The sequence below is a fragment of the Mus musculus genome, chromosome 1 (genome assembly GCF_000001635.26).
Source record: "Mus musculus strain C57BL/6J chromosome 1, GRCm38.p6 C57BL/6J".
NCBI classification, from domain to species: domain Eukaryota; kingdom Metazoa; phylum Chordata; class Mammalia; order Rodentia; family Muridae; genus Mus; species Mus musculus.
In genome coordinates this window covers 53,158,298-53,176,598 of record NC_000067.6, presented here as the reverse complement: position 1 = coordinate 53,176,598, position 18,301 = coordinate 53,158,298, and the positions used below count along the sequence as shown (strand labels likewise).

Here is an 18,301-nt window from a genome sequence, read left to right as displayed (position 1 = left end):
ACCCTTTGACTGTTACACATCCCATGCCTCCTCCACACCCCCTGTCTCCATAATGATGTCCTCACCCCCCCCCCATGCCACCTGTGATGGTTTGTATATTCTTGGATCAGTGAATGGCACCATTTGGAGGTGTGGCCTTGTTGGAATAGGTGTGACCTGGTTGGAGTAGGTGTGTCACTGTGGGTGTGGGCTTAAGATCCTCACCCTAGTTGCCTAGAAGTCAGTCTTCTACTAGCAGCCTTTGGATGAAGACATAGAACTCTCAGCTCTGCCTGTGCCATGCCTGCCTGGATACTGCCATGCTCCCACTTTGATGATAATGGACTGAACCTCTGAACCTGTAAGCTAGCCCCAGTTAAATATTGTTTTTTATAAGACTTGCCTTGGTCATGGTGTCTGTTCACAGCAGTAAAACCCTAACTAATACACCACCTGACCTCTAAACTCCCTGAGTCCTCCAATCTTTTGAGGGTTAGGTGCATCATCTCTGAATAAACACAGACCCGGCAGTCCTCTACCATACGTGTGTTGGGGGCCTCATATCAGCTGGTGTATGCTGCCTGTTTGGTGCTCCAGTGCTTGGCAGATCTCAGGGGTCCAGATTAATTGAGATTGCTGGTCCTCCTACAGGATCACCCTTCTCCTCAGCTTCTTTCAGCCTTCCCTAATTCAACCACATGGATCAGCAGAATCTGTCCATTAGTTGGATGCAAATATCTGCATCTAACTCTTTGAGCTGCTTGTTGTGTCTTCTGGAGTGCGGTCATGCTAGGTCCCTTTTTGTGAACACTCCATAGCCTCAGTAATAGTGTCAGGCCTTGGGACTGCCCCTTGAACTGGATCCCACTTGGAGCCTGTCACTGGACCTTCTATTCCTCAGGCTCCTCTCAATTTCCATCCCTTTAGATCTTTCAGACAGGAACAATTATGGGTCACAGTTGTGACTGTAGGGTGGCAACTTGATGTCCTGTCTTCCTGCTGGAGGTGGGCTCTATAAGTTCCCTCCCCCTACTGTCGGGCATTTCATCTAAGGTCCCTCCCTTTGAGTCCTGAGAGTCTCTCATCTCTCAGGTCTCTGGTGCATTCTGGAGGGTCACCCCAAGCTCATATCTCCTGAGGCTGCCTGTTTCCATTCTTTCTGCTGGCCCTCAGGGCTTCAGTCCTTTTTCCTCACTCAGTATCAGATCAGGTTCTTCCCTCCCCCATTCTCTCTTCCACCACCACTCCCTCTCTCCCCACTTGTGATTGCTTTCTTCTCCCTCCCAAGTGGGACTGAGAGGTCCTCACTTGGCCATTTCAGTATCTTGACCTTTTTCAGTTCTGTGGACTGTATTTGGGTATTCTGTACTTTTGTTTTAGGCAGGGGTGTTACATCCACTTATTAGTGAGGGCATACTATGCATATCCTTTTGCGTCTGAGTTACCTCACTCAGGATGATATTTTCTAGTTCCATCTATTTGCCTGCAAAATTCAGGATGTCCTCATTCTTAATAGCTAAGTAGTATTCCATTGTGTAAATGAACCACATTTTCTGTATCCATTCTTCTGTTGTGGGACATCTGTGTTGTTTCCAGCTTCTGGCTATCATGAATAATTGCCACTAGGAACATAGTGAAACACATGCCCCTGAGGCATGGTGGGGCATCTTTTGGGTATATTCCCAAGAGTGGTATAGCTAGGTCTTCAGGTAGATCTATTTCCAATTTTCTGAGGAACCTCCAGATTGATTTCCAGAGCGATTGTACCAGTTTGCAATCCTACCAGCAATGGAGGAGTGTTCCTCTTTCTCCACATCCTCTTCAACATTTGTTGTCACCTGAGGTTTTGCTCTTAGCCATTCTGATTGCTGTAAGGTGGAATCTCAAGGTCCTTTGGATTTACATTTCTCTGACCCCTAAGGACTTTGAACATTTCTTTAGATGCTTCTCAGCCATTTGAGAGTTTTCAGTTGTGAAACTAGTTTAGTTCTATACCCCAATTTTTGATTCAGTTGTTTGGGTTTTTTGGTGGTTAGCTTCTTGAGTTCTTTATGTATTTTGGATATTAGTCCTCTCTTGGATGTAGTGTTAGTGAAGTTTTTTTTTTTCCCCAATCTGTAGGTTGCTGATTTGTCTTATTGACAAAGGCCTTACAGAAGCTTTCCAGTTTCATGAGGTCCCATTTATCATTTCTTGATCTTAGAGCATGAGCTATTGGAGTTCTGTTTAGGAAACTTTTCTCTGTGCCTATGAGTTCAAGGATCTTTCCCATTTTCTCGTCTATTAGATTCAGTGTACCTGGTTTTTTGTTGAGGTTTTTGATCCACTTGGACTTGAGCTTTGTGCAAGGTGACACATATGGGTCCATTTTCATTTTTCTACATACAGACAGCCAGTTAGACCAGCACCATTTATTGAAGATGCTTTCTTTTTTTTTTCCATCGTATATTTTTGGCTTCTTTGTCAAAGATCAACTGTCTGTAAGTGTGTGGTTTTATTTCTGGGTCTTCAATTCTATTCCATTGATCAACGTGTCTGTCTCTGTACCAATAATTTACAGTTCTTATCTCCATTGCTCTGTAGTAAAGCTTGAGGTCAGGGATGGTAATTCCCCCAGCTGTTCTTTTATTGTTAAGAACTGCTTTCACTATTCTGGGTTTTTTTGCCTTTCCAGATGAATTTGAGAATTGTTCTTTCCATGTCTTTGAAGAATTGTTTGGGATTTTGATGGTGATTGCATTGAATCTATAGATTGCCTTTGGCAGGATGGCCATTTTTACTATGTTAATTCTGCCAATCTATGAGCATGGGAGTTCTCTCCATTTTCTGAGATCATTGTCGATCTCTTTCTTGAGAGACTTGAAGTTATTATCATACGGGTCTTTCACTTGTTTGGTTAGAGTTACTCCAAGATATTTTATATTATTTGTAGCTATTGTGAAGGGAGTTGTTCCCCTAATTTCTTTCTCAGCCTGGGTATCATTTGTATAAAGGAAGGCTACTGATTTATTTGAGTTAATTTTATATTCAGCCCCTTTGATGAAGTTGTTTATCAGCTGTAGGAGTTCTCTGGTAGAATTTTTGGGGGTCCCATATATATGCTATCATGCCATCTCCAAATAGTGATACCTTTATTTCTTCTTTGCCAATTTGTATCCCCTTGATCACTTTTTGTTGTCTTATTGTTCTATCTAGCGCTTTGAGTACTATATTGATTAGATATGGGAAGAGTGGGTATCCTTGTCTTGTCCCCAATTTCAGTGGTATTGCTTCAAGTATGTCTCCATTTAATTTGATATTAGCTGTTGGTTTGCTGCATATTGCCTTTATTATATTTAGGTATAGGCCTTGAACTCCTGATCTCTTCAATACTTTTAATATGAAGGGGTGTTGTATTTTGTCAGATGCTTTTTTCTGCATCTAAGGAGATGATCATGTGATTTTTTTTTCTATGAGTTTTATATAGTAGATTGCGTTGATGGATTTTTGTACATTCAACCAACCTTGCATTCCTGGGATTAAGCCTACTTGATTGTGGTGAATGATGGTTTTGATGTGTTGTTAGTGTAAGATGTCTCCAGTTTCTTTACCAGGGCACTTAGTGCTATGGACTTTCTTTTTAGCACTGCTTTCATTGTGTCCCATAAGTTTGGATATGATGTGTCAAGATTTCCATTAAATTCTAGAAAGTCTTAATTTCTTTATTTTTCCCCTGACCAAGTTATCATTCAATAGTTTTTTAGTTTCTACATGTATATGGGCTTTCTATTGTTTTTGCTGTTATTGAAGCTTAGCCTTAGGCCATGGTGATCTGATAAGATGCATTTCAATCTTATATCGGTTGAGGTTTGTTTTGGGACCAATTATATGATTGATTTTGGAGAAGGTACCATGAGGTGCTGAGAAGAAGGTATATTCTTTTGTTTTAGGGTGAAATGTTCTGTAGATATGTTTAAAATCCATTTTTTCATAACCTCTATTAATTTCATTGTATCTCTGTTTAGATTCTGTTTCAATGACCTGCCCATTGGTGAGAGTGGGTGTTGAAGTCTCACACTATTATTGTGTGGGGTTCAGTGTGTATTTTGAGCTTTAGTAAACTTTCTTTTACAAATGTGGTTGCTCTTGCTTTGCGGCATAGATTTTCAGAATTGAGACTTTCTCTTGGTAGATTTTCACCTTGATGAATAGGATGTGCCCTTCATCATGCTTGACAATTTTTGGTTGAAAGTCTATTTTACTGGATATTGGGATGGCAACTATTGCTTGTTTTATGGAATCATTGCTTAGAAGACCTATTTCCATCCTTTTACTCTGAGAAAGTCTCTGTCTGTGTTTTTGAGGTATGTTTCTCAGATGCAACAAGATGCTAGATCTGGTTTGCATATCCAGTTTGTTAGCTTATGTCTTTTTATAGGTGAGTTGAGTCAATTAATATTCAGAGATATTAAAGAGAGGTGACGGTTGGTTCCTGATATGTTTGTTTTTGTAGGAGGCTTTATGTGCTCGTGGTTCTTTCCTTTTGGCTTTGTTGTTTATCATTTTTTTCTTCTTACCTTTTATTTGGCCTTTATATAGATTTCTTGGAAAATATTAGCTCATGTTTCCTAGACCACTGCATTGAAATAACTGTCATCTTATGGGATAATAAAAGGGTTTGTAGCACTCTCTCTTTGTTGATATATGATATCGTTGAGGTTCTTTGAAAATGCATTCAACCTCATTTATGTAATAACTTTGAAATATTGTATTCTATGATTTGAATGAGTATGTGAGTATGTGTGTGAGTGAGTGTATATGTGTATGAGTGTATGTGAGTGTGTGTGTATGTTTATATGAGTGTGCATGTGTGAGTGTGAGTGTGAGTATATGTGTGAGAGTGTATGTGCAAGTATATGTACACATATACCTTTATTTAAACTGCTGTCTTTTTAGCCTTCTTCTGTGTTGGATTTCCCTTTCATGTGGAATTCCCTTTTGCACATCACCCTCTTTGCCTCTTCCTTTATAATCTGCTATCCTGAAATCATTATCTAAATTTCCCTGTCACCTTAACACTTTCCACTTTAAGTTAACTCAACACTTAACTTAAACTGAATGTCTTTATTCAGATTATTTAGATATTCAGATTAATTTAAGGAGGTTTAAATTTTTTATATATTTATATATTTATAAATAGATATTTGTTTATATATTGCTATATATATGCAGAAAAACTTAAAAGCAAAAAAAGGAAAGCACCATCAAAATTCCTACCCTTACACAATTTCTTTATAACTGGACATTTTTCTGTGAGCCTGAATGATACTCATAAATTAGCATTGTATCAAATATTCTTTGGCTTTTAAGTAAGTGTAGATTAGAGTCAATATTTAATCATAGCCTTTCATTATATAGATTTGATATAACTTAATAGCATTAAGTTGCTTCTTTGTAAAATGGAGATAACAAACTCGTAAGTTTATTGAAAATATTAAATACCAATATTAAAATGTAAATATGAAGAAATGCATCAAACATTTAACACCATGGTAAACCAATGGCATTTATCAGTAAATGAGTTCTTACTGTTAACTGCTTTACAATTAACATTGGTCAGTTAATATATCTGTTTTTAGAACCATGGTTTCTATAGTTTTTGCTACCCAATAGTTTTAAAGATCTGATAGACAGTCGTTTTTAACCTTCCTAGTGCTGTGACCCTTTGATGCAGATCCTCATTTTGTGTTGGAAACCCCCAACCATAAAATTATTTTCATCACTACTTCATAACTGTAATTTTGCTACTATTATGAATCATAATTTTTGAAAGTAGAGGTTTGCAGAAGGAGTTGTGACCCACAGGTTCAGAACCACTGTGGTAGGGCAAGGTTTTATCATTTCTATTTCTGTAATACCCACGAAGTATATTTGTCTTTATGTTTGAAATTTTCATGTGTCCTTGGTTATTTTTCTGGCTAAGTTATATAGTTATGTGAAGCCAGGCATTGGTCTTGATTATCCCATCTGTTATTTTATCCTGAGAGTTGTTATTGGAGACAGTCTCTAGTTTGAGTTTGTTTATTTTTGTTTTGTTTTGTTTTGTTTTTGTTTTGTTTTGTTTTTGCTTCTACTGTCATCATTTCTTAAACTTATTCAATATTTTATTTATATATTTTCAGAGATTTAATATGAGAATTAAGAAGTTTGGTATTACAAGTAAAGAATTCAGAAAATCACCAGTGGCTTCTTGGTAATTCCTGCTTTTTTAAAAAACTAAAAGGCCTTGAATTTTTTTAAATGCACAATTTCAAATATTGGTTATCTGTTGCACAATTAGAAATTTCTCATACAACCTTTCTCTTTATTTTCCCTTAAAGCTTTGGACTGCCTCTGTCAACTGGTATGTTCTGCCACTGTTTGGAGTATTGCATGAGTGCCAAATGAGCATGTGTGAAGCATCAGTACGTCTGTAATGATAAGTCTCCCAACCGGCTCTGCTCTAGGCCAGCCAGAGCAGATCCATGAGCAAAGCATCAGGGTACAACTCGGCTCTTTTATTTTTCACTATTGAATTTTTTGTTTGAATTGAGCTACTAGGAAGTACAGGGTTCTTTATTTAATCACATATCTTGGTGCATATATTCTGTATGTTCATTGTTAAAATGCAATAAATAAAAATAAATATAAATAATTACTTAAAAGATGATGAACAAGCTAAGGAGAAAGATTTTAATTAGTTATTATGAGATAAGCAAGAAAGGAATTAATGTAAATTAATAGGATAGATATTAGAGAAATTAGGAAAGAACAATGTAAAGTTTGCATAAGCTCCTAGACTCCAAACTGTATATTTTAAAATTGTTTGATTTAAAAGGTATAAAGACTTTAAGTATTATATGTTATTAGGTTTAATTTTTTAAATTATAGAATAATTAACTTATAATAAAAGAAACATGGAATATATTAATACTATTGTTTTATATTGTACACTTTTGCTTTCAATGATACCTTTATTATGAGGTTAAAGCAAGAAGATCTTTTAACTTTTCTTAGTTTTTATAATTATAATTTCAGAACTATATGATTACAATATTTCTCCCTTTCCTTCCCTCCCTTCAAACCTTGGTCTTTCTTTCAGATTTCTGACCTCTTTTTTTCATTAATTGTTATTTTATGCATATATGCATATATGTACATAGTCCTAAATGTAACCTGCTAAGTCTGTGTGTTACTTGTATGTGTGGTTTTTCAGACCTGATAGTTTGCTATTGGAGAACCAGTTGTATGCTCTTCCCTGAATAAGATCGTGTCTTCCACTCTCAGCATTCCTTGGTTGCCTGTAGTTCTTAGAGTAGGAAAGCGGCCTGGGGCTCCATTCCCATGTCAGCATGTCTGCTGTTCCTGTCTTGGTCAACCCATACTTGGACAGTCATGTTGATGAGACTTTATGGGCTTCTGAAAGTACTAGGAGACACACTCTCAGAGTAAACTCCCTGATCCATCCTTCCTTCCTCCCTCGCTCCCTCTCTCCCTCCCTCCCTCCCTCCCTTCCTTCCTCCATTTTTTCCTTCCTTCTTTTCTTTATTTATTTATTCATTTATTTTCTTTCTTCAACTGCACTTTTGGCATCTCTGTCAACTGTTAACTGGCTGAACTCACATGTACTCAATTCGGTTCTTCAATTTTGTTCCATTGATCTGTTATTTTGTGCGAAGATTATGTTGCTTTTATTATTGTGGCTCTGCTGTAATATTTCTTAAAATCTGGAATGATAATCCCTCAAGCGTTGTTCTTTTTGCTTAGGAATTTTTTTATTTTATTTATTATTATTATTATTATTATTATTGGCTATCTGAGGTCTTTTGCAGTTCCATTTGAATTTTAAGATAGTTTTTTCCTATTTTTGTGAAAAGGGATATTTGTTTTGATTGGGATTATGTTGAACGGGTAAGTAGATTTTGGCAGAATGGCCATTTTCACAATATTAAGTCTACTAACCCATGGCCATGGAATGTCTTCTCATTTTTCTAGGGTCTGTCTGTATCTCTTCAGATGTTTATAGTTTTCCTTAGGAATTCTTCACTTCCTTGATTTTTTTCTTTGAGGCTATAGTGACTAGAGGTATGTTCATTATTTCCTGCTCTGAATGTTTGATGTTCATGTATAGTTAGGCTGTTGGTTTGTGAAGATTGTTTCTGTATTCTACCACACTGCTAAATCTGTTTACCATTTCTAGACTTTTTTGCCAGAATTTTTAGGATCTCTAAGATATAGTAGTATCATGTTATCTACAGATGGGGATAATTTGACTTCTTTCCGTATTTGTATCCCTTTAATTTCCTTCTCTTGCTTTATTGCTCCTGCTATTTCTTTGAGCATGGTGTGGAAAGGGAATAGATGTAGTGGGCCTCCCTGTCCCATTTTTTATTTCAGTGGGATCACGTCAAGCTTTTCTCCATTTAGAATAATGTTGGTTTTTCCTGTTGTTGTTGTTGTTGTTGTTGTTGTTGTTGTTGTTGTTTTTCGAGACAGGGTTTCTCTGTGTAGCTCTGGCTGTCCTGGAACTCACTCTGTAGACCATGCTGGCCTTGAACTCAGAAATCCACCTGCCTCTGCCTCCCAAGTGCTGGGATCAAAGGCGTGCACCACCACCGCCCGGCTGGTTTTCGTGTATATAGATTCTTTTATTTTTGAAGTATGCTCCCTCTAGACCATTTTAGGACTTTTATCATGAAAGTACATTGGATTTTGTCAAAGTCTTTTTCTGCATCTTTTGAGATGATCATGTGATTTTTGCCTTAAAGTCCATTTATGAGGCTTATTATATTTATTGACTTAAATTTGTGGAACTATCATGAATAAAGCCAACTTAGTCATGGTATGTTTGATGTGTGTCTCTATTCTGTTTGCAAATGTCTTAAGAGCCTATGTTCATCAGGGATTTTTGCTCTTAACCGCTGAGCCATCTCACCAGCCCCTCCCCAAATTTTCTGAGTTGCATCTTTAAGCCATTTTCCTTGCGTTCTTTCTGATTTTTATTTAATGGATACTGGGTTCTAGTCTCTGTTCCTCTGCATGAGTAGTTTCTCTAGCCCTGGATCGAAAACACTTGTTTGTAAATACTTCTTCTTGTTCTTCTTGTTCTTGTTCTTTTTTTTTTTTTTTTTTAAAGATTTATTTATTTATCATATGTAAGTACACTGTAGCTGTCTTCAGACACACTAGAAGAGGGCATCAGATCTCATTACGGATGGTTGTGAGCCACCATGTGGTTGCTGGGATCCGAACTTCGGACCTTCGGAAGAGCAGTCGGGTGCTTTTACCCACTGAGCCATCTCACCAGCCCCTTGTTCTTGTTCTTTTTCTTGTTCTTGTTGTTGTTGTTGTTGTTGTTGTTCTTCTTCTTCTTCTTCTTCTTCTTCTTCTTCTTCTTCCTCTTCTTCTTCTTCTTCTTCTTCTTCTCCTCCTCCTCCTCCTCCTCCTCCTCCTCCTCCTCCTCCTCCTCCTCCTTCTTCTTCTTCTTCTTCTTCTTCATGTATTAGTTATTTTATTTATTTACATTTCCAGTGTTATCCCCCTTTCCAGTTTCCTCTCCACAAACCCCCCATCCTTCCACCCTCCCCCCTGCTTCTATGAGGGAGCTCTCCCACCCACCCATGCCTGACTCACCTCCCTAGCATTCCCCTATGCTGGGGCATCAAGCCTTCACAGGACCAAAGGCATCCCCTCTCATTGATGCCAGACAAGGCCATCCTCTGCTACATGCAGCTGGAGCCATGGGTCCCTCTATGTGTATTCTTTGGTTAGTGGTTTCTGATTTTTTTTTTAAGGCACATTAGAGCTAAACATTTTCTTTATGAGATTCTTTTCAGTGTGTTCCAGAGGTTTCATTATGTTGGTTTTTTATTTAGTTTCAGGGAATTTTTTACTTCTTTATTGTTTTCTTCCATAACCCATTCTTCACTCAGTAATGCATTGTTGATCTCCATCAGTACCTGTATTTACTAGAGGCTTATTTGCTGTCAGTTTTATGTTTTTCTGCATTGTTGTCAGATAGGATACAGGAGTGATTTCAATCTTATAATCTTGGTCTGTTTTAGAAAATATTCTGTGTGCTGCTAAGTAGAATGTGCTTTCTTTGTTGTTTGGACAGACTATTGTGGAGAGAGATATCTGTTAAGTCTCTTTGATGTAGGATGTCAACTAATTCTGAAATTTCTCTGTTTATTTTTGTGTGGATGACATGTCTATTATAATAGTGGGCTATTGAAATCATCTGCTACTAATGAAGTGATATTAATGTCTTTATGTCCCATACATACCTTTTTATGAAATTGTGCTCACCAGAGTTAGGTGCATATATGTTTAGGATAGTAATGTCTTCTTGGTTAACTGCTTCTTTAATTAGAATGAAGTATCCCTCTTTATCTTTTTTACCCCTCTTTATCTCTTTTGTCAGATATTAGGATAGCACTGCCTGTTTGCTTCTGGTTCCATTTGATTGAGGAACTTTTGCTTATGCTTTCAGTGTAAGGTGGTGCCTATCTTCTGAGTTAAGACTTGTTTCTTGTATACAACAGCTTCTTGATCCATTCTCTGTCTGTCTTTTGGTTGGAGTATTGCAATCATTTTTATTTGCAGCTATTATTGACATGTGAACGTTAATTGCAATCATTGTGTTATTGATTTTTGGTGTTGTTTATATTGTTAATTGTGTTTTGTGTTTTAATAATTATGGCTTTGTATTTCTTTCCACAGTTTCTCTGCTGTGTTCATTCCTCTTTTCAGTTTGAAATATTGTCCCTGTATTTTCTCTAGGTTTCATTTATTCCATATAATTTTTGAGGCTCTTTATATATTGAAATGTTTTTCTTTCTCCTTCAGTAATGGCAGATACTTTTGGTAGGTAGAGTTTCATAATCTTTTAGGACATGAAGTTTATTGTTGTAGGCTTTTCTTCCTTTCAGTATACCCATTGAGAAGTCAGCTGTTATTCTTTTTTTTTCCATTTTTTATTAGGTATTTAGCTCATTTACATTTCCAATGCTATACCAAAAGTCCCCCATACCCACCCACTCCCACTCCCCTACCCACCCACTCCCCCTTTTTGGCCCTGGCGTTCCCCTGTACTGGGGCATATAAAGTTTGCAAGTCCAATGGGCCTCTCTTTGCAGTGATGGCCCACTAGGCCATCTTTTAATACATATGCAGCTAGAGACAAGAGCTCCGGGTACTGCTTAGTTCATATTGTTGTTCCACCTATAGGGTTGCAGTTCCCTTTAGTTCCTTGGGTGCTTTCTCTAGTTCCTCCATTGGGGGCCCTGTGGTCCATTCAATAGCTGACTGTGAGCCTCCACTTCTATGTTTGCTAGGCCCTGGCATAGTCTCACAAGAGACAGCTATATCTGGGTCCTTTCAGCAAAATCTTGCTAGTGTATGCAATGGTGTCAGCGTTTGGAAGCTGATCATTTGATGGATCTCTGGATATGGCAATCACTAGATGGTCCATCCTTTCGTCACACTTCCAAATTTTGTCTCTGTAACTCCTTCCATGGGTGTTTTGTTTCCTATTCTAAGAAGGGGCAAAGTGTCCACACTTTGGTCTTCATTCTCTCAAGTTTAATGTGTTTAGCAAATTGTATCTTATATCTTGGGTATCCTAAGTTTCTGGGCTAATATCCACTTATCAGTGAGTACATATTGTGAGAGTTCCTTTGTTATTGGGTTACCTCACTCAGGATGATGCCCTCCAGGTCCATCCATTTGCCTAGGAATTTCATAAATTCATTCTTTTTAATGAGTAGTACTCCATTGTGTAAATGTACCACATTTTCTATATCCATTCCTCTGTTGAGGGGCATCTGGGTTCTTTCCAGCTTCTGGCTATTATAAATAAGGCTGCTATGAACATAGTGGAGCATGTGTCCTTCTTACCGGTTGGGACATCTTCTGGATATATGCCCAGAAGAGGTATTGCTGGATCTTCCGGTAGTACTATGTCCAATTTTCTGAGGAACCTCAAACCCCTAACCATTAAAGTTAGAGATAGATATAGATATTTTCTTCATTTACATTTCAAATGCTATCCCCAAGGGCCCCTATGCCCTCCCCCTACCCTGCTCCCCAACCCACCCACTCCCACATCCTGGCCCTGGCATTACCCTGTACTGGGGCATATGATCTTCGCAATAACAAGGACCTCTCCTGCCATTGATGGCCAACTAGGCCATCCTCTGCTACATATGCAACTAGAGACACAGCTCTGGGGGGTACTGGTTAGTTCATATTGTTGTTCCTCCTATAGGGTAGCAGACCCCTTTAGCTCCTTGCGTACTTTCTCTAGCTCCTTCATTAGGGGCCCTGTGTTCCATCCAATAAATAACTGTGAGCATCCACTTCTGTATTTGCCAGGTACTGGCAATAGCCTCACAAGAGAGAGCTATGTCAGGGTCCTGTCAGTAAAATCTTTCTGGCATATTCAGTAGTGTCTGGGTTTGGTGATTGTATATGGGATGGATCCCCAGGTGGGGCAGTCTCTGGATGTCTTTCCTTCCATCTCAGCCCAGTTTTTAATGAGTGCTTCACTTCACTAGGGTTTAGGTCTGTTTAGATTGTAAATATTATCTTGAATTAACTACTCACAGTTTTATATATCAGAAAAAAATATGCACTCCTGTTGGATTTTCCAATTTGTTGGAGTACAGCATTTTAAAATATATTCTTAAGATTTTCTACATTTTCTTGGTGTCTGTTTTGTCACCACTTTTGGTCTCTAATTTTGTTTATGTGGATCTTCTTCTGCCTTTTAGTTAATTTGGCTAAGGACTTGTCAGTCTTACTGATTTTCTCAAAGAACCAGCTCTTTGTTTCATTAATCCTTTGTATGTTTTTGTTTTCTCTCTCTCTCTCTCTCTCTCTCTCTCTCTCTCTCTCTCTTGCTCTCTTGCTCTCTCGCTCTCTCTCTCTCTAGCTTCAACCCTGAGTTTGACTATTTCTTGCCATCTACTAATTTGTGCCATTATTTCTTCTTTTTGTTCTAGAGCTTTTAGGTGGGCCATTAAGTAACAAATATATGATCTTTCTATTTTTAAACATGTAGGTATTTAGTACTATGAAATTGCCTCTTATATACCTCCTTCATTGAATCTCATGAGTGTGGTAGACACCAAACTACACAGCTTTCCCATGCACTTGTTGCCCACTATAGTAGTCTATTTTAAAGTGCCAAAACTGAACTATATTTGTGTAAAAAACTACATGTCTACTTCTTTCCATGTTTATGTTTTTGATGATTAGTTTATGTCATTTTATGTTTTATACACATTAACAAATTATTGTAACTATAGATTTTCATGTTTTTTGTTTTAAGGTTTGTGAATTTTTGTATTTTAGGCAAAGAAAATGCTGATATGGTAAGCCATAATATTTAATGTACAAAAATTTGAATTATTTTTATTAATGAGTATTACTGTGTTTTCTCTATGCCTTTTATGAATAGCTGTTGATTTCACAGTGATATGTTTACATTAGAAAAATATGACTTTTTTAAGTTTTAAAAATGATTTGTGTAGGGAAGATTAAAAATAATAAAAATTTATATTTTGTTTCATTTATAGTTAGATTAACTTTCTGTATTTAAAATTTTCTATATTATATATTCTGAATAGAACCTTATAAAATAAATATTATTAAATCAGTAATTTATCACTTGAAATTGATGAGTCAAGTAATTTACCTTTGTAATTATAGAAATTGACAACTAAATTAAATTATAAGAGTTAAATTAACTTATATGAATTAACTAAATTTATACACATGGAAGTGAAAAAAAGCTAAATTTACATAAAATTATTTTATGGTTTTAGCATCTTCTTTCTAAAAGGAAACCTTTGGGTACAGGATGCATGCTTTTGAAAGTTATGTAACAGTAACTAAAGATAAAAGTTGAGCCTTGTATCACAATGAAGTTCTGTCATTTCTTTGCATTTTTTTCTTTTTTGTTTTTGGCTATTGGTCCCATAATAGCATAAAGTTCTTTGTGTCATTAAGTGTGCACATTTTGTATTTTGATATATGTTCATGAATATGTGCATATGTTCATGTGTGTGTAATGATGTGCATGCATGTGTAAGGCTTGCATGTGAGGCCAGAGGTCAATTTCAGTTCTTTCTTAATTGCTTTCTACACTAGTATTTTTCTCTAATTATTGACAATTGTTCTTGAAATATTACCTTTTGTTTAACCTTTGACTGAGGAAATTACTCCTTCATTGTCTGCTAAACCAGCAGTAACTTTCTCTGAAAGACATACCAGGCAAGATAATACTGATGCCCCTCTAGACCTATAATCAGACTTATGGTAAAACAGGCTACTCGAGGATCAGTAAAAAGGGTAGTCCATGAGGAGGTGTGTTATACTAGTAAAGAGCTTTATGATTTTGCTAATCCATTCAAACAGAAGTCTGGGAGATATGTGTGGAAATTGATTTTAGGGTGAAGGATCATGGTGGTAGGAACATAAGACTGGGTCATACTGAGTTTATTGGTATAGGCTTTTTGAGTGGAGATCCTTTGTTTAATATGGCATCTCACACAGGTTTAAAAAAAAAAAGGTGTCAAAAGTTTGTTTAAATGGCTAGCTAAAACATTTGTCAAAAGATGACCTGTTTAAAAGTGGTTGGAAACACCAGATATCCCTTAGCTTATTGATGAAGGGATTTTTTAAGGCCCAGGTTGCAAGGACTGAGTAGGCACAGTGTGTACAAGGTAATCCTATTGGTAAGGTCCAGAGACACACCCTTCTCTTATCCTACAAGTCACAAAATGGTGAGGGTGCACCAGCACATTTGAAGAGATTTGTCGTCACTCTTTTTCTTGTGCCAGGCCTTATGGTTGGATGAATTAAATTAAATGGGTTGGAGTCCTGAGGTAGCCAAGGCCAGGTGGCACCACTGAATTGCCAAAAGCAAGGTTATCTCAGTTATTGTAATGGGCAGTGTAGACAAAACGATGTTCATAATGGCCCAACCTATAATGGTCAGTACAGGCAAAGTGAATTCTATAGTGCCATGGATGAACCTTTGGTACTAGCTAATAAATCCTTGTGTTTGCAGACATGAAATAGATAAAAAGCCTACTGATTTTTTCCTTTCATCTGTATAAACAGAAAAATTGTCAAACAAATGAAAGAAAGTCTACACTGGATCATGGAAAGGGGGAATCTTGGCTTATGAATCAAGTTCCAGACTTAAGCCAGTTTGCAGACCCAGAATCCCTTGAGTGAAGGTGTCTTAGTTAAGGTGGCCATTGCTGTGAAGAGATACCATGACCAAGACAAATCTTATAAAGACAACTCTTATATATTTAACTAGGATGGTTTACAGTTTCAGAGGTTTAGTCCATTATCATCATAATGGCATGAAGCATGGCAGCATCCAGGCAGACATTGTGCTGGAGAAGGACCTGAGAGTTCTACATCTTCATCTGAATGCTGCAGAAGGAGAAACTGTGCACCACCCTGAACATAGCTTGAGCATATATATGAGACCTCAAGCCCACCTATACAATGACAAACTTCCTCTAACAAGGCAACACCTACTCCAAGCCCCCCCCCAATATTGCCACTTCCTGTGGGTCAAATATTAAAACACAGGAGTCTACGGGGGTCATACTATTCAAACCACCACAAAAGGGATGGCCAGGTTCCCCTGAGGTAAGGACCTTGATAAAATACCTGAATTTTTTTATTAGATATTTTCTTTATTTACATTTCAAATGTTATCCCCTTTCCTAGTTTTCCCTCTGAAAGTCCCCTATCCCCCTTCTCTCCCCCTCCCCCTTCCCCCTGCTCCCCAACCCACCCACTCCCATTCCTGGTCCTGGCATTCCCCTATACTGGGGCATAGAACCTTCACAGGACCAAGGGCCTCTCCTCCCACTGATGACCGACTAGGCCATCCTCTTCTACATATGCAGCTAGAGCCACAAGTTCCACCATGTGTTTTCTTTGATTGGTGGTATAGTTCCAAGGAGCTCTGAGGGTACTGGTTAGTTCATATTGATGTTCCTCCTATGGGACTTCAGTCCCCTTCAGCTTCCTGGGTATTTCTCTGGTTCCTTCATTGGGGACCTTATGCTCCCCAATGGATGACTGTGAGCATCCACTTCTATATTCCTTTCTTTTTCTATTTGTGTGGCCTTGTTGGAGGAAGTGTGCCACTGTGGCCAGGCTTTGAGACCTTCCTCCTAACCATGTCAGTCTTCTCCTAATGGCCTTCAGATGAAGATGTAGAACTCTCAGCTCCTCTTGTATCACGTCTGTCAGGATCCTGCCATGTTCCTGCCTTGATGATAATGGACTGAAACTCTGAAGATCTAAGCTAGCCCTAGGCAGTTTCAAAAGAACCAACTCATCTTTCATTAATATTTTATTGTTTTTAAAAGGCTATTTTATTAATTTCTGCCCTAATCTTAGTTATTTCTTCCATGTGATAACTTTTGACTTGATTTGTTTTTCTAGTGCCTTGAGGTACACCATTACATTCTTACCTTGCTATCTGTGACTTCTGTAACGCAGGCAGTTTCCGCTATAAACTGCCCTCTCAACATGGCTCTCATTATATTTATTAGCTTTTTATTTGTTTTCATTAATTTTCATACAATTCTAGGAATTGTTTTATTCTTGTTTTCTTCAATGAACCTTTCTTCCTTCACTAGTGTGAGTGTATCATTGAATCTCTGAGTTCATACTTCTTGGTTTTATCTTAGAACACAGGAAGTTGTTTCTGCTTCCTTTGCTCACTGAGGCTTTCTTTATGTCCTACTTCTGAAGTTTGAGTGTGCCTTATGTCATTTGATATGACATTTTGGCTCCAAGAACCCAGGTGCAGGGTGAGCAGTGCTGAATGAAAATCCAGAGGGAGGGAGCAAAGAGGAATGGAACAGAGGTTCATAACCAGCTACATGGAGCCACTGCGAAGCTTAAAAATACCCAGGGAGCTGAAGGGGACTGAAACCCCATAGGAGGAAAATCAATATGAACTAACCAGTAACCCCAGAGCTCCTTGGAACTAAACCACCAATCAAAGAAAACACATGGTGGAACTTGTGACTCTAGCTGTATATGTAGCAGATGGCCTAGTTGGTCATCAATGGGAGGAGAGACCCTTGGTCCTGTGAAGGTTCTATGCCCCAGTATAGGGGAATGCCAGGAACAGGAATGGGAGTGGGTAGGTTGGAGAGAAGGTGTAGGGGGGAGGGGGGAGTGGATAGGGAATTTTCAGAGGGTTAACTAGGAAAGGGGATAATATTTGAAATGTACATAACAAAAATATCTAATAAAAAAGAAAAAGAAAGAAAGAATGCTAGTCAGGAAAAAGTATAGCAGGGAAGGATCCTGTCTGCTTTCAAGGTATCTAGTAGATTTGAAGGGAACCTTGAATAGAAGCTGCATCTGGTGGTGAAGGAAAAGTGGAAGAAATCTATATTTGTAGAGACAGGCTGGCTGGCTGATTAGAATTTCTGTACTGTGGAAACGCTGGAATATTGCAGGTCCAGAGACTAATTCTCTTATCTTGGACTAAGCTCTGGCTCTGTAGAGAAACACATTCCTTGCAAACAACTCTCTCCTGCCATGTCGGAACTAACATCTTGTGACAATAGATAAAAAGAGACCTTTTAGTACTTATTAACTTTATTATATTTTATTTATATTTTATATAATTATGCATAAGTAAAACTAAAGACTGCATTTTTTGCTCATGTCAGCATGGACATAATTATCACGGACCCTATAAATGTCTTGTCACACTTTTTTTTAATAACCTAACATCATCAATGTCTTAACTGTAGGAAAAGAAGAGAAGGCGCCTGGAACGTTTTGGACTCTCATGATTCACTTCTGCATCTTCTCTCCAGGTTTGCTATGTAAAGAGAAGATCCCAGTTCCACATATCATCTCATTATCATCAGTTCTTTAATTTTTCCACTGACATTGGTTTATACTGATAATGTCACTGCTGTAATTTATAAATAAAAACAGACATTCATATCTACTATATACTAGAACAGAATGGAATTGCTTTTTTTGCTCAGAACATTTTAACATGATTTTAATATATTAAGCGTAAAAGTTTTTAAAAAAAAACATTTATGTAAGTTACATTTATGATCTTCACAAAATTTCATTATCTTGTCATGCTTGAGATGAATGATTGTTAATAATTTATTATTAAATTATTGAATTTCCTTATGGTGCCCTTGGTTTAAATATGAATGGCTGTAGGTTAACTAAAGTACTGTGTCAAAATAAATTACAAGCTCAAACTTCATTTTTTGGTTTA

General features: G+C 37.5%; 1 protein-coding gene across 5 annotated transcripts in view; it reads left to right on the top strand.

Annotated features, from left to right (window-relative positions):
• 1700019A02Rik (RIKEN cDNA 1700019A02 gene) overlaps window positions 1-18,026 on the top strand; it is a 29,192-nt gene extending 11,166 nt beyond the window's left edge. For 2 of the 5 annotated variants that reach the window (NM_027070.2, NM_001368200.1), the window contains 4 exons: window positions 6,141-6,211; window positions 6,339-6,361; window positions 13,354-13,373; window positions 17,811-18,022. In NM_027070.2, coding sequence (NP_081346.1) covers window positions 6,141-6,211; window positions 6,339-6,361; window positions 13,354-13,373; window positions 17,811-17,852 — 156 coding nt within the window. In that variant the 3' untranslated portion in view covers window positions 17,853-18,022. Of the gene's footprint in view, window positions 1-6,140; window positions 6,212-6,338; window positions 6,500-13,330; window positions 13,374-17,810 lie in introns of those variants that run through there. The other 3 variants (XR_373261.2, XM_006496255.3, XR_865288.2) reach the window with 3 other exon arrangements.
• The last annotated feature ends 275 nt before the right edge of the window (window positions 18,027-18,301 follow it).